Source organism: Anopheles moucheti, chromosome 2 (assembly GCF_943734755.1).
Source record: "Anopheles moucheti chromosome 2, idAnoMoucSN_F20_07, whole genome shotgun sequence".
NCBI lineage: Eukaryota > Metazoa > Arthropoda > Insecta > Diptera > Culicidae > Anopheles > Anopheles moucheti.
In genome coordinates this window covers 70,135,357-70,151,979 of record NC_069140.1, presented here as the reverse complement: position 1 = coordinate 70,151,979, position 16,623 = coordinate 70,135,357, and the positions used below count along the sequence as shown (strand labels likewise).

At 42.6% G+C, this 16,623-nt stretch overlaps 2 protein-coding genes and 1 pseudogene across 6 annotated transcripts; 2 read left to right on the top strand and 1 right to left on the bottom strand.

Moving 5' to 3' along the window:
• Positions 1 to 2: 2 nt before the first annotated feature.
• Positions 3 to 919, top strand: LOC128310254 (DPH4 homolog). Of its 3 annotated transcripts, none has more exons than XM_053046848.1 (2): positions 3 to 149; positions 233 to 912. In XM_053046848.1, exon 2 carries the CDS (start codon positions 249 to 251, stop codon positions 696 to 698), a length of 450 nt encoding a protein of 149 aa, XP_052902808.1. In that variant the 5' UTR covers positions 3 to 149; positions 233 to 248; the 3' UTR covers positions 699 to 912. The 3 variants fall into 3 exon arrangements, with proteins under 3 accessions (XP_052902808.1, XP_052902809.1, XP_052902810.1); XM_053046849.1 differs by having other exon boundaries at positions 18 to 168; positions 233 to 919; XM_053046850.1 differs by having other exon boundaries at positions 64 to 140; positions 233 to 700.
• Position 920: 1 nt separating this feature from the next.
• LOC128310253 (clathrin light chain) lies at positions 921 to 5,349 on the top strand. Of its 3 annotated transcripts, XM_053046844.1 has the most exons (6): positions 921 to 1,212; positions 2,326 to 2,427; positions 3,240 to 3,272; positions 3,746 to 3,935; positions 4,252 to 4,263; positions 4,650 to 5,349. In XM_053046844.1, the coding sequence occupies exons 1-6, from the start codon at positions 1,041 to 1,043 to the stop codon at positions 4,831 to 4,833; spliced, it is 693 nt and encodes a 230-aa protein (XP_052902804.1). In that variant the 5' UTR covers positions 921 to 1,040; the 3' UTR covers positions 4,834 to 5,349. The 3 variants fall into 3 exon arrangements, with proteins under 3 accessions (XP_052902804.1, XP_052902806.1, XP_052902805.1); XM_053046846.1 differs by lacking the exon at positions 2,326 to 2,427; XM_053046845.1 differs by lacking the exon at positions 4,252 to 4,263.
• A 1,744-nt stretch (positions 5,350 to 7,093) lies between these two features.
• Positions 7,094 to 16,101, bottom strand: LOC128298722 (dynein axonemal heavy chain 7-like; annotated as a pseudogene).
• Positions 16,102 to 16,623: the final 522 nt, after the last annotated feature.

The window sequence follows — 16,623 nt, the reverse complement described above, 5'->3', positions numbered from 1 at the left end:
TATTGGAATGCTGCGGTTTGACGGATGGTAGAAATTCGCGAGAAACGTCTCAAAACAACAAACAGAGCCATGTGTGTTTCGGAGCAGCTAGCTTTCCAGTGAACTGTGCTGCCCGAGGAATAGAGCAGTGATGCAGTAAAGTAAGCTCGGTACGGAATAGCTTTTAAAGTAGGAAAACCATCGTAAAACTGGTAAAGTGTTTCGTTCTTTACATCATGTTCCTTTCTTGCAGTGTTTCTTTTGACAGAATGTCACAAACCGGCACAACCGTAGAACGCAAAATATCGCACTACGAGATACTACAAGTCCCTCACAACGCCACTTTGGAGGAAATTCGAAGATCCTATCAAGCCTTAGCTTTGCAGTATCATCCGGACAAAAGAAAATGTAAACTACCGGAAGCACAAGAATCTGGCCACTTCATCCGTATCGATCAGGCTTGGAAAACGTTGCGGGACGATCGGTTGCGACGAATTTATGACGCCGAACTGATGCAACAGACGGAAGAATACTTCGTGAACGAAATACTCACGGATGCAGACTTTGAACGTGACGAAGAGGGCAACTTTTGCTTCCACACGTGTCGCTGTGGTGGATATTATATTTTGCCAGAGGAAACCCCCATTCACGAATCGGTTTACGTTTCATGTGATGAATGTTCCCTAGTGGTGCAGGTTAATCTAGCGGAAAAGCACTAAAATTGTTTCGTAAAGTTGTTTGTGCTGGTGTTTTAGAACCATTCATGTTTCGGTCAAATATTGCAGAGAAGGAAAACAAGGACGATATTTAAACTTATCGTTTTCTTTTGTTGTTGGTTGTGTGTATCTTCCGAACTGATCGTTTCGCGCCTTGTGTTTATTTATCTTGACAGCGTAAACCGTCAAAGAAATGTCAACTTTTCCGTCGCGTCATTAAAAAAATTGGATCGAAGAAATTTTCCCGTTCTCCAGCAAAGTAAACGCGTTTTGGTGCAAAAAATCGGCGTGCAATAGTTTGTTTCTTGTGTTTGATCGGAAAAGAAAACAACCTTCCTCGTCATCATGAACGCATTTGGCGATAACTTCGAGCAGTCGGAAGTGGACCCGGCGGCAGAGTTTTTGGCCCGCGAACAGAATGCCCTCGCTGGACTGGAGGACGAAATTCCGCCCGTGGCTGGTGCTGCAACGACGGACACGAATGGTTCCATCGATGGTGATCCCGTGCCGAAATCAGGTTCGTAAGCACCTATCGCTGGGATAGAAAACAGTTCACGGCAACATCTGTGCGTCCCTAGATACGTCATGCCCAGGGTTGTTCTGCCCATCCGTCGTTATGCTAGGGTGCTAGGAATGATCGGTATATTAGTCATCCATCGGATGGGCACCGAATGCATCCCCCTTAGTGTGAATGTGCAATGGACCATGTTTGAAATCATCCCCAAAAGCTTGACACATACTCTGGCTCAAGTATCTCATTTCGGTAGCTTCTCGTTTGCTTCGTTAATCCAATTAACGAGGTTGACACCAACAGCTGTGGTGTCAGAGTTCCTAGTAGATAGCAATGGGAGACCACTTCCGCCAACATATTAGTAGCGCTTTGCTGTCATAACTGTGCTTATCGTACTATCCAGCCCACACATACAAATACGTATTGTTGATATATGTAAAAGCTTATCTACTGTTTCGCACAGCCTCCTCCGATGCTATGTTGTTCAGTTATGTTTTCGCTAATGCCATTTCGGATGCCACGAACATGGTCTTTCTGTCTTCGATGGCACGTGTGTTTGCTTGTCTGTTGGCCCAAAAGCGTTTATTTCCTGTGTTGAACGGGTCGTCACTCTCATAATCATTAAATTACATCTAACATAACATGTGTGCGGAACACAAAAATCTATGTTCATCACAATCCATATGTGTTATCTATTCAATGCCGATAGTGCTTGTGTTATAAACAAGCTGCAGGAAAAAGCATGTAATTTTCTAATCCAATTTTTGTTCGTTTCATGTTTTTCTTTATTCTTTCTTTTTTCCGGATACATATCAACACACTATCACGCCTTACTGTGTGGCCATTTGGAACAAACTGTTTGTTTGGCTTACTTTGACTTCGTTTCGTCGCTTGTTAACCATATGATTGATATACGTATTTATTGTTTCTACTAACGACAAACAATACTACCCATTCATTGTTGACCGATATTTAAAAACAATTCCTTTCCACCCGGTTTAAAACAACACAATTTTTGCTAAATTTTTATATAATCTCGAACGTTGTTCTTTTCGTTCACAAAAAAAATGGGAAAACAATCACAAACACTCGTACACACGAACCTACACGAAAACACAGAATCGACAGGACTCGAAAACGAGCTCAATGGAAGCTTTGAAATGATCAGTAATGCCGATGCGCAAGATCCGTCCACTACTGCCGATAATTATCACAACACAGGTAAATAAATTACTAACAACAATGGTTAACAATAAACTCAGAAACACGATGTACTACCATCTACCGGGTTTAAGTAGGTACCATAATGGCTTCCTTGATCTTTCATCAGTGGGAAAGGTAGCTGTCAACTTAGAACACCGTTTTATTTGTCCGCTTGTTCCTTCTTCTATATCTTAAAAGTTAAAGAATTTGTCTTTTCATAATTCCATAACCAACACCGTTCTTTTACCGTTTTCCTTTTCATAATCAAGTTTTCTAGTATAAATGTTATCTAATCCCTTCTAAACTCATTCACGATCCTAAACGCCCATATTTTGAAATTAGTTTGTTTCATTATCTGGGATTGCGCAATTGAATTAAAGCTGTGAAAATACTTAATTTTATATCAACGATCCGCTCATATTTACCGAATCTAAATCTAACCCGCCCATATGTACCGTGATGATCAGTTTCGCAATCAGTAATATGCAAGCGTCGGTGGTAATGCATGTCAACGATAGCCCGTCTTATATTAGCATGAAGTATGAGTTAAACCTTTCGGCCCTTTTTTAAACAATTGAAACAGAATCTAAATCGGATGGCAATGATCATGAAATGATTGAGCCCTTGTGTCTTACGTTTTACGTATCTTTGGGCATGATTTATCAAACATAAAACAACATTCACAAAAAAGCAGACACACAATCAAAAAGCAATCGTTTCGTGTATGTGCTAAGTAATGTTTAAGTTTACGTTATTAATTGTCGTTATATGTTTCGTTTTTTAGTCTAATAATGTTTGTACAAATGTGTTTCTTTTTCTCGATTTCTTAGAAGATGATAATGATGATTTTGCAGGCTTCACAGGTAAGTGTTTGATTGTAAAATAATATCTTATCAAATTGACAAAATTTGCACCCGGAATATTATCTTATTTATGTTTTTTTCTTTCTTGTTTGCGTCAATTGTAATTGTTATTAAAAAAGCGCTGTACATTTGTTTCTCTGCGTACCCAACGTGATTTTGTTTAGTGTAGATATAGCAAACTCTTCGTTTAATGGCTGCAGTAGTGTTTGTATTGACAAAATAACAGTTTGAATTTTTATACTTAGCGCTATTAGAATAATTGCTTCGAAATATAATATCTTATTCGCAGTTCTTTCTTTTGCATACATATATATATAGATATAATATTAAAACAGTAAAATAATTCAAAAGGGGCAAATATGTACATCTCTTTCTTCATTGCTAAACTTTTAACGAAAGATTATTGAAGCTGAACTATTTGTATTAACGATGTCTTCGGTACATGCTTATCGATTCTCATCATTTCTATACAGTGCCGAAGCAGGTAACAGAGGAACCGGAAAAGATACGCAAGTGGCGCGAAGATCAGAAGACCCGGCTCGAGGAGAAAGATCGCGAGGAAGAGCGTAAGAAGGATGAATTGCGCGAACAAGCTCGCAAGGAACTGGAAGATTGGTACAAACATCACGAGGAAACGATCTCGAAAACGAAAGCCGCCAATAGGTAAGTTGATAGATCGTGCACTGATCGTGCTGTATGGAACGCCACCCACCATCACCTGCAGGATTATCTGTGTGTGTGTGTGTGTGTGTGTATGCAATTGGGGGGGTGGGCACGTTCTAGCATCATTGAGTTGATATTCCGCGACGAAACAACAACCAACTCCTACTACACACCAACATATGTGGATAGTTTTGGTTTTATATTTCTAACCCACCTGAAACGTTCTTTTCTCTTTTGCTAAAAAAAAACAAAAACGTAATGTACTAACCAATCAACTTTTGCGCGAATTGTTCGATAAAAATGCGCCAAAACACAGGGAATCGGCCAAGTAAGTAGAAAAAAAAACCAACAAACAAAAACGTTGTGTTTGTTTGGTTAGGCTTGTGTTTTCTATTCATTTTGTTTGTTTTCTTTTTATTTAATTTGATTTATATGATTTGCGGCTAGATTGATTAGTTTGATGAGTGTTTCTTAAAAAAAAAAATTTAAGAACGATTGAATGAAGTGTGCTAATATAATTTTTCCTTTAAAAAAATCTTAATTGCGATTGTAGTACATGCAACTGTTACTAACGTGTGCATCGGTTGAACGACATTTGTAATTCATAATGATTGGCATGTTACATGTTTCTTCCCTTTCTCATCCCCTAGCATACAATGTAAGCCTTTAACGATCGGTTAATGAAATGATTTTTTTGTTTTACTGCGATTACAGGAACGCTGAAAAACAGTTCGTGGCCGAGACAGACGAAATCGAACCGGGTACCGAATGGGAACGGATTGCCAAACTGTGTGACTTTAACCCGAAGACGAACAAATCGAGCAAAGACATCTCTCGTATGCGTTCCATCATTTTGCAGCTTAAGCAAAACCCGATTCAGGCTACCAAGAAGGTTTAAATAGGGCCTGAGGCGACGAACGCTCTCCGGCATGGTACATCCCTTTTGGCACAGCATCACCAACTTTACGCTTCCAGTGAGGCGTTAAGTTGGTAGTAAAGTGTTATTAGAACATTCTTTTTCATTAGAAAACTGCGCGGTGCAATACTGCTATAAGGAATGAAAGATGAACTGGTGGGCAAGAGAGAGATTCAGGTTAAGCGAGAAACCTTAACAATACATATAACAATAATGGAATTATTGAGATAATATAAATAGTAATTAGACGGATATAGCATCACCGATATTGCAGGATTAATAACACTATCGATGCATGCCGTGTTGATGCTATTATTGAGCGATGTGCGAAAAGAATATAATATGGTATATATTATACGCTGTATAAGTAACAAATTGACGATAAATACAAAATTCCTCTCACGTTAGGTCATACACATGCGTAAACAAACACGAAACATTCATATGCGACAAAGCCGTTAGTGTTAAAGAGATGAGAAATGAAAATAAACGGAAATCACCTGAACTGATGTTGTCTACCTTTCGAAATGATTGTGCTGAACGGATCGCTGTAATGGATCCCACAAGATCAGTCAGTCGTCACGTTTGAAATTGCTAATTTAATTGCTCAGAAGTCTGTGCATCCATTTTTCCGAAAATATTAAGTCTATAAGCTGGACCTACAATCCAACAAGAAAGACAGAAATGGTATTCCAAGAACCATGAGGTTGTAATATCAAATGGAAAAGAGAGTTCTAATGATTGCAATGTGATTTCACTCATATTCTATGACAATGCTAGCTATGTCGTAGTACACTGACAGATTGTGTCGGTTATAACATCATTACTGGCTTGCAAACTTGCAAAAATTGTGGCAATCGGAATTCTAAACACAATACTCCTCCACAATACTGTTCCGAAACACGCAGGCAGGTCATTTTCACGGTACAATCGGTGAGAGAAAAGAATACCACTCCACGAGTATCGCAATGGCAATAGCTGGCGAATATTACGGAAGTGAAAACAAGAATGGTTTCTATTCTAGCATCTAACGGTAGGATCATTTACAAACAGATAAAAAAAATGGAAATATGAAATATGAAAATCTTTAACTCGAAAATCCCGTTCAAGAAAGAGAATACATGAATAGGTTGAAGTGAAAGGGAATATAAGGGTTCACGGGGCGGCCAGATGGTGTATTGGTAGCGCAGTCGGTTTGTACAAGACAGGACCACGGAAAAATTTCATTTGGACCACCAAACCTCCGTACGCAGCATTGACTATCCCACGGGTAAATAAAGTAAAAAAATATATAAATGGTAGGCTTCAACATCCTAAAGATGTCGTGCCGATAAAGAAGAAGGAGTTTGAATACACTGCATACTTCTCTTGCGTAGCCGTGTAACCGGGCCGATATAGCTAGTCAAATAGAAACAATTGTTTTATATAATCAAGGAACATATTTTCGATAATTTTTTTTATCTTTTTTATTAGATTTTGTGCTATAGCACAATTTATAAATTAACTCTGCTCTTAATTCGCGGAGTACCTTTGTACCTTTTACTACTTCACAATTTTTTTGGGGCCCCCGACACGGCGAGGCCCTAGGCGACCGCCTAAACCGCCTACCGTTTGATCCGCCGCTATACTCACTTTAATAGTTTCTTTGACTCAAATCAATTTACCTTGCTCTTGCAATGGGGTATGATCCGAAGCCACTTGATGATCCTGACAACCCCAAGTAGATGGTGACGCAGCGCAGAAAAGGAGGGGATTGAGTCCTCCAACGTTTGGGAAGATAACTAAACGTAAATTCTAGCTGTCACGAGAGTCTATCACTTTGACTTATAGAAGATGGTCCCCGTAATTTGGTCGACTTTGGTCATTAGCGACTTTGGTCATTATCATTCGTACTAGTATGGCAAGTTTGTCCGGGATTCCAACAGAGTTCATTGCGTCGTAACCGTTATCTGGCTAACCTGACTATCGTATGCGGCCTTGAAGTCATTGAAGAGATGGAAAGAATAGAGTTGCTGTTCCGTCATCTTCTCCAAGATCTGCCGCATAGTGAGAGCATCTGATCAGTGGTTGATTTCCCGTTTCGGTGGTTGATTCGGTGGTGGTGGTTGATTTCCCTGTGTGATAATTTCCAACTACTATTCCTGGCGTAACGACCTAGTTAAAATGCGATGAATTTTGTTTTCTAGTGCTGCAACCTCAATTTTTTATCAGTCGGTGCCTGGTGCTTTATTATTGTTGAGTCGACGGAACGGTAGCAGTACACGTGTAGCTTATATTATGTTTTGCAACTCAAACCATTTTTAATAAGATATCCATGAAATATTTGTAAAAATTGAATTATTTTGTATATATTAGACGTAAAAAAGTTGCTTTTGTTAAATATGTATATCGTGCTATTTTCGTATCATGTCTTAATTTGCTTGTAAAATGACTTGTAATTCTGAAAAACCCTCATTAAACGAAAATCCCCTACGTCATTGATCGCAGAAAGGGGCAAAAAAGCATTAGGAGCCTATTTTATACTTCATGCTTCTTCCTCCGTGCTGTGCGTTGAAACCGGTTAGTGACTAAGCTGACAAAGCATAGCCGCACCACGCAAAACCCAATGGTCCGGTTTCACATTGGGATCACAATTTAGCAACAACGCTATGACAAAGTTAGTACTGTGGCCCGTCGTGGAAAGCGTACCGCGCCGTTCGGCCGTCTTGTATACCGGACAGCGATACGTGTGCCGCGGAACAAAATCGTCTTTTTTCATCGGTTTCAGCAGAATCTAAAAGAGCAAATATGAATTTAGCGGCAGGAAAATCTTACCATCTTAAGCAGTACTCACGTATGGCACGGTATCAAACAGGACGCGTGGTATAGACTCCTGCAGATCCCATCCTGCCCTTTTCCCTATCCCATGTGGTGCCTTCCAAAAACAATCCATACACGTACACCCCATCGTCCGGCGGTTCCGTGATGTCCGCTTCCCGCAACACTTCATTATCGAACACTAGCAGATCGATCGGTATGACGTACTTGCGGGCAAAGTTTTGCTGTGCGCCGGTCAAAAATGCCTGGGTGAAGAAAAAGCCCGACACCCAGAATGTTGCTGGCGGGCCTTCGTCGTACCATTTTTGCAGGAATTCTAACCGCGCGATAAAGTCCGCAATGTACGAGCCGAGCGTTTTCAGGCTCGGGTAGGAACGCTTCGCCCAGACGGATGGGATCTTGCCGACCAGTATCGCGCTGACCACCTCTTCCACGGTTGGTGACATGGCGACAAGACCCTGCATGGCTTTGCGAGCCGTCTGGAGTCTACCCCGGATGCAGATGAGTAGATTGTTAAACGGTACCATCTCCTGCACCAGTACCGTATTCATGCTCTGCAGAAGATAAGGGAGTATCGTGTATATAACATTCCTGTAATCGAGAGAAATCTCAGTGCGAGAACTGACGAGTTACCTGATGATAGTCGGTCGGATACTTCTCCAGTGCGGCGTCCCGATCAAACTCTGGCGGAAGAAGCTTCAAAATGTTTGACGATACGCTAATCACAAGCTCGGCAGGAGTTTCCCTGAACACACCGGTTGATGTGTTCTGTGCGAGAATAACATACTCAATTAGTAGACTACTTACGTTTCGTTAATGTTTTAGAAAATCAAGAATTGGTTACAGTAATTTAATGAAACTTAAAAACAAAATCAAACAGTTTCCAATTTTTTACAAACCTTTAAATTCTCAAGAATCTACCATTGTCAATTGAATGTGGAAATCCAATGGAAATTTAGCCAATTAGTAGAATGAAACATAATCAATTTTTGTTTAAAATTTTTTGAACCAGGTTTGGCAATTTAACCTAATTTTACATTACCTTCATTTGCAGCAAATACTAATGGTGGGTATTTTGGGAATGTAGCATTAAATTCAGATAATAAAGTTACTTAACATTGAAAAGTAAATTGTTTTAAAGTTCCAGTGTGTGTCAGTCAAGGCAGTTTAAATGTATTTCACCTATATTTACTAATCAGTGAGGTACTGTGGGAATTAACCAGAAGAATACCTGGCATACTTACGGTACGATCCTTCAGTTTGAATCCGATAAGAAAATGGCGTTACTGACTACAGATGTACTACACCTAACAACCGACATACCTGTGTCTTGAGCGTATTGGCCAACAAAGCGTCCGTTCTCTCGTTCTCCAGCACCTGCGCCGTGTAGAACTTTGCTAGAAGCGTATTCAAACACCGACGATCCCAATCATCCGTTACACGGCCACCGTAGTTACACTCTCCGGTTAGGTAGCGTAGTGCCACATACGGTACTTCTTCATACTCGTCCAAAAACATTCGCAACTGCGTCAAGCTGATGCTCAGATCGGTCTCGTTAAACTCGTACGGTATGTTCCAACCGATCGGACCAAACTGGCGCCGCTCCTGCACGACACCGTGGAAGAAGCACAGACTGAACAGGAGCTTTTTGAAGTTGGCCGATTGTTTGCACGCCTCGAACCATTCGACGTTGGATATTGGATCGCTCATGAACGAGCGCGACACGTTCATGCGTAGACCTTTCGGTGGTTCGTTGGTAATCTTGATTCCATTTTGTAGTACCACCACCGGGAAGTGTTCCGTCGGATAGGAGGTTAGCCAGAGCCGAAAGTCGGGATGCGTTGTGTCCGGTTGGAAGCTTTCGCAGATCTTCTCTAGCGTCGGCATCCAGCTCTGGGCGAGGTGACAGTTTTGCAGCAGAACCCAATTGCCGAACTTGGTACCTTCGTCGATCATTTTGGTTGCGATAGGTCCCTGACCCTGTCCGAGCGATAGTGAGAAGAGCCGATTTGCCCCCAGACCCTGGGCGTCAGCAAATTTTATCAGCGTGGCCATCGGATCGGTACCCGGTGTTAGCACGAAGATCAATGGCACACAACAGTTCGATTCGTCGTACGATGCAGCCAAATTGAAGGCCGGAGGTTCCACGTATTTCGGTTCCATTGTTTCTGGAATTGATTGCTTGATTGATTGGAACAGTCAGTCTACAATAATCAAATCTCCGATATCCTATAGGGTAACTGTTCACCTACCTGCCACATATAACTCGATCGTGGGAACCAACTTATCCGCCCGGAAACATCGAAGTACCAGCAGCTTCTGGAACGCTGTCACCGTGGAATTCCACGGCTCCGGAATGGATGCCTCATGTGGTGTATCGTCGTCAAAGTACCGCTTCCAGTTCTGAACCACATGTTCCTTCAACGGGGCGAAATCTTCAAACGACAGATCTCATCCCAATTTATGTCCGGCAGCCAAACGGCTGGCGGGTAGGGATCAAGATTGTCCAATCCAACACCTCCGGTAAGCAAAAAAATCAGCTCGGGCGACCCGAGCTGGCCGGCATCCTGCTGCAGATTCGTAGCCAGCAATAGCGAGAACAGTATCTTGTCCTTTTCAAACAGGCTGCGGCAGATATTCTCGTAAAGGCTGTACGTAAAGTAGGTCCTAAGATCCTCCAAGCGGGCTGGTACCTCATCCACCTTCTCGGTATTGTCGATAGTCGCGGTAAAGAGGTTTACGAACCAGTTCAGGCTGTACTGATACATCGGATCGATGCAGGCCAAGTCGGCAATCGTGAAGAACAGCACCGTCGAGTGGGCCGCTATCGGCGTGTACTGCAGACGGGCCGCATCGATCTGACGTTCGGTCCCCTCGGCAACGATTTGCTTCTCGTTGATCTCGTTGGCCAGCGTTTTCGACGAGCTTAGGACCGATACAGCGGTTTCATCCTCGAGAATGTTACCCTCGGACGAGAGGACCTGCAGGATCTTGTCTTCGATCTCCTGCAGCTGCCGCTTGTTCTCCACCCCTTGCACGATCAATGCGTTCTTTTCTGTCTCGAGTTCGGGCCGTTCGCGCGCCACTGTTATCGAAAGCAGCTGATCCTGCAGTCCAGTCTGGGTGATCATGAAGTTGAGTAGCGTCACCTTCACCGCTATTTCCGGCAAGTAATGGGGACTACGGAGTTTTGTTGTGATGTAAAATTTAAACGAATCGTTGTACTCTATGATTGAGTCACCCAGCTTGATACACATTGTTCCCCCCTGTCGGAAGATTTGTTTCAACAGAATCGGTTCCAGCATTGGTTCGATCTCTTCACCGACATTCTCCAGTAGCACTGGTAGACCAAACTGTATGGCGTTCTCCAGTACGCGTGTATAGTCAGGGTGTGAGAGACGTATTATACAAATACGGTTCGCCTTCTCCATATTGCGTACCCATGTGTTAGCCTGCCCTTGGGGATCGATCATCAGAGGCCAGCGTCGAGCATTGCTAAAAAGAGGAAAAAGAGCACACATTACACTTCACATCTCGAGTCTTACCATCGCATCGATACAAAAACACGATCGCTATTCTCTAAATATTCCCAAAGCCCCTGGTCAATTCTTACTGAATGATGATAGCACTCTCCACTGAAAATGCATCACTTGTCAAACCGAAGATGTTCCACGCCCGAATATCGACCGGGTTTCCCAGTACGTTCACGAGCTGGAAGTCCTGGGAACAGATGGTTCCACGATCCGTACACCGTTCGATCCACTGTTCGATCTGCTGTGCCCGGAACTGCATCGTGAAGGGTCCCAAGTACGCAACGATACCAGATGCAGTCAACACGTCACAGGTGAGCGTGTCGTAGATTAGTGCCAGCGTTTCTGCCGCCGTCTGCCAGCGATCCTTCTCACCACCCAGACCGGTAATGATCTCCGTAGCGCGTTCCAGCTTCTTCATACACAGCTCTACATTTGCTTGCAGCTTTGCATGTTGAGCAATCTGTTCGTCCAGCTTACGTTGGAGATCCGCAAGATTTTCCTCGACGATACGTAGCTGTTCCAGCTTTGCATTCAGTATCGTCATAGCGGACTAGGAGAAATAATACACAATAGTTTGTTAATGGATGCTAATGTGGTGTAGTGAGATAACCGGAAAAAGAACTCAAGAACCTACATTATAACTCGCTTGAGCTTCGGCTAATGCTGCTTTCTTGGGTGCTATCTCCTTTGCTACCTTATCGTACTTTGCAATCGCAATGACCCATTTGCACAATCCTTCCGCAGCCGTCGACGCCGCCTTCACCTTCTCCGGATCAAAGTTTTCGTTGGTAAAGACACGCTCCTCAAGCTTCTGTATTACCTTCAGAGGAATATCATCCTTCTCGAAGTTTAGCACCGCATCGATATCGTAACCTTCCACCGTCCGATATAGTGACCCGAGCAGTGTCCACAACAGATTGACGTCTTTTTCATTTCGTTGATTGGCTGCAAAGAAGCGTGAAGGAATTTGTTTACGACGACTGAAACTTGTTAGGAAAGCAAATCCTGCACTATTTGACAGTTCTACAAAGGACTACTGTAACTACTGTCAGAAGTTTACAATCGAAGCAACCATACGTCTAATATAAACCTTTAGCAACATTGAAATATAATCATTCAGAACATTACCATCAAAGCAACCATACGTTCAACTATACACAGCTTACATGATGGAGTTCATCGAAGTGCCTCTACGCATTCCACGGATTCCCGCTAGTGGATTCGTGTTCCAGGGGGTGCTTCATATAAAGGAAGCGTATTTAAAGAAGAATGTCGATTGCGCTGCCGGAGATGGTTCACCGGTGCAAGTTAAACTTTTCGTACACGACGCCGACAACGAAGTGGTAGGAACGATTACGATGATGCCGCAAGTCGTGCATGATGTTGCGATTGCAGATTCCAGGACTACTTCCGACATTATTTATCGCATAAACGACAACATGACCGTTACCGGAGAAACTTGTAAATCAGCTGCTGGTTTGCGATCCAGCCAAACACGACCAGTGCACCAAATTGCAGAAAATCGCTGTTTGCAATATTTCAAATGTTGTGAACGTTGCCAGGCCTGTTTGAAGTGGCTGTCAATCGAGTGCTGCTGTTCAAAATGTGGCAACAAAACCCAAAAGGAGGAACCTTTGGCAAAATCTATTCTGCCAACCTGCTGCAACGACCCGTCCGAATTGGGGCCGGCACCCAAAGGAAAAACGCCATCTTTCTACGGTTTGGACACAATGGAAGTTCCGAATCGTGTCGATGGAAGTTCCCAATCGTGTTGTTCCCAATCGTGTCGATTGTGCCACATTTGCGAAATTCGTTGTATCGATTGCGCATACCAAATGAGCCTGAAGGATGAGTCCAAATCGTCCAGCTCTTTCAGCTCTTTCAGCTGTGTTCCTCGACAGATTATATCTGCAACCGCTCCAACGACGGCCACAAAGGCCAGACCTGTTACCCGTCGTCCGTGGCGTACTGGTCGTCCATCCCATGGTCCCAAACCCGCCTGCGTTATGCTGGGAAATGACAACAACGAATCTACCAACCAGCCGACTGCTGATGGCAAAGATCGTGTCAGTGCGGCCAGACCTGTTACCCGTCGTCCGTGGCGTACCGGACGTCCATCCCACGGTCCCAAACCCGCCTGCGTTATGCTGGGAAATGACAACAACGAATCTACCAACCAGCCGACTGCTGATGGCAAAGATCGTGTCAGTGCGGCCAGACCTGTTACCCGTCGTCCGTGGCGTACCGGTCGTCCATCCCACGGTCCCAAACCCGCTACCAACCAGCCGACTGCTGATGGCAAAGATCGTGTCAGGACGGCACAGATTCGCAAAAACAACAACGACAATGTACCCGTTTCGACGAAAAAAACGGTCGGCTTCCGTACGGATGATCCTACACAAGGTGATCACAAGCAGAAACCAACGGTTCACCAACGGAAAGATGTCAAATCCAAAGCTCCCGGAGTAGGTGGAGGTGCAGCGAAGGAAAGCAAACCTACTGGAAAGGGCAGCAAAAAGTAAATCACACCTCAACAGTTAGTGTTTCGTTTTGAAGCCTCGATGCCGTCAGATGGCGATACTGTTCGGTTTGTTGGATATTTCTCCAACATGTCCGGCTAATCGCAGCCGTTCTTATACACCTATTTCTTTATCTTATTTCTTTATACACATATTTCGTTATCTTGTATCGTACCTTTGGAACTAAAAATAGAAATTCGCGTATTCTCGGATAAAAAAAATAATATTTTACATCGAATTAGTGAAATGGCAAATATCACACATGTACTTTGTGTTATGATATGCAATGTCATAGAACTGAAATGATGCAGCCTGACGAAATGTCAAATAAAAGGAAGGTGTGCGCAGCCAGTTAATTAGCGTTAAGCTAGTTTGTAAGTTAGTCTTGTACCATCGCTAGAAGAAGTAACACGCAAATAAAGTTCTCTACACAAAACACTTCTGTTAGTGGGTATTCCACCAGTAATCGAATATCACATTAGGTTATGGGCCCAGTACCCCCAGTATTATCAGAGTGTTGAGTACGTACAATCCAAGTGGCATAGTGCAAAAATGGATCGTGAAAATGAACTGGTGCGTGTTCCTCTGTTGAACAACGTCAATTATTCGCAGTGGAAGTTTCGGATGCTAACTCTTTTAGAAGAGCACGAGTTACGTGGGTGCATTGAACTTGGTGCGGAAGACGATATTGACGAACCGGTGGAGGATGCAAACTCAACAGTGTCGAAGAAAACGAAATTGAAAGGGCGTGCGAAAAAGGATCGACGCTGCAAATCGTTGCTGGTTTCGAGAATCAGTGATGACCTGTTGGAGTACATCCAGGATAAGGAGACTCCCAGAGAAATCTGGACGACGTTGGAAAGTATTTTCGAACGGAAAAGTGTTGCGAACCGACTTCAAAAGCAAAAGCAATTGTTGTGGATGAACTATACTAGTGGTGACTTAAAAGGACATTTCCTTGCATTTGAGCGTTGTATGCGTGAATATAAAACCACCGGGGTTAAATTGGAAGAAATTGATGTAGTGGGTTATTTATTGCTAACGTTTGCAAATAACAAAAAGTATGCAACTGTAGTTACAGCAATAGAAACAATGTCTGCAGACAATTTAACCATGGAGTTTGTAAAATGCAGATTGCTAGACGAGGAAATTAAAATAAGCACTAGTGGAAGCGTGATATCGCGCGAATCAAAAATGGACGACGTTGCTTTTTCGGGAAATAGTGCAAAGAAGCAACAAAAGAATTTTAAGAAGAGAAACACAAAGTGGAAGTGTTTCGGTTGCCATCGTGAAGGGCATAAAATAACAGATTGTCCGGAAAAGGACAAACGAAGAATAGACAAAGGCAGTGCAAACATGTTAAGAAACAATGTGTGTTTTCTTGGAAAGAAGGATATTGAACATTGCAAATCGAGTTGGATTGTTGACTCAGGGTCATCCGAACATATGACAAACGATCGTTCGCTGTTCAAAAGGCTGCTTCCTATGAAAAGGCCTATGGTCATTTCTGTAGCTAAGGAAGGCGAGTCGATTATTGCGAAAGAGTTTGGTGATGTGACATTGTTGTTCATTTCGGAAAACGAGGGGTCGACTTCAATCACGCTGAAAGACGTTCTATATATTCCTGAAGCGCGTGTCAATCTATTGTCTGTTAGAAAAATCGAGAAGGCTGGATTCCGAGTTTTGTTTGCAAATGGTGCTGTAACAATAGAAAATGATTCGGAAATTATTGCAAAAGGTAAACTTCTTAGTAAACTGTATGAACTGAAGTTTGATCGTGAGATTTGTAATAATGCGGGTTTTTACTCGTGTGGACGAGTGCCCAACGAATTGATGTTGTGGCATCGACGTTACGGGCATCTAAGTGCGAAAAACTTGAAGGTTTTGATTAGCAAAAATATAGTTGATGGGATGAACATCAGTGTTAAGAACCCAGAATGTGAAACTATTTGCGAATCGTGTCACGCAGGCAAACAAATGAGAAAACCGTTCTCTACAAGTGAAGCCAGAAAATCGAATCGTGTTATTGAGTTAATACACTCAGACGTGTGTGGACCTTTTTCGCAAGTTGGATTATACGGTGAACGATATTATGTTACTTTTATAGATGATTATAGTCGTTTCACAATGGTTTTTCCGTTAAATTCAAAAGATGAAGTGTTAAACAAATTCACCGAATATGAAGCATTGGTGCGTTCAAAGTTTGGTCAATGTATTTCGCGACTTCGTTGTGATAACGGAGGTGAATATGTTGGACGCGAATTTAAAATGTTTTGTAAGAAAAAGGGAATTAAAGTCGAATTAACCGTTCCATACTCACCTGAACAAAATGGTGTGAGTGAACGTATGAACCGCACTTTGGTTGAAAAGACGCGGTCCATGATAGACAATTGCGGTATTCGGAAAGAGTTTTGGCCTCTAGCGATTCAGACAGCAGCGTACTTGGTGAATCGCAGTCCAGCTAGTGCATTTGGCAATCTTAAGACACCATTTGAAATATGGGAGAATCGAAAACCAAATGTTCGTAATCTACGTGTGTTCGGTAGTACCGTGTATGTACATATACCGAAAGAACAACGAAAGAAACTTGATGCGAAATCATGGAAAGGTGTTTTCATCGGATACGATTCGTGTGGTTATCGTATATGGCATCATAAGTTAAAGAAAATTGTTGTTGCTAGAGATGTAGATTTCGTGGAGAATGAAAAAGTGAACAAATCGGAAACATTCTCGAAAACGGACATTGAGTCTGATGTCTTTCGTATGCGTGTGTCAAGTAATATATCTGATGACGAAAGTGATACTGAAGCAGAGGTCGTTCCCATACAATCAAAGGGTAATGATACAGTATCGTATGAACAATCGGTTGAATCGGCTGACAACAGTTTTGGTAGCTGTTTAGA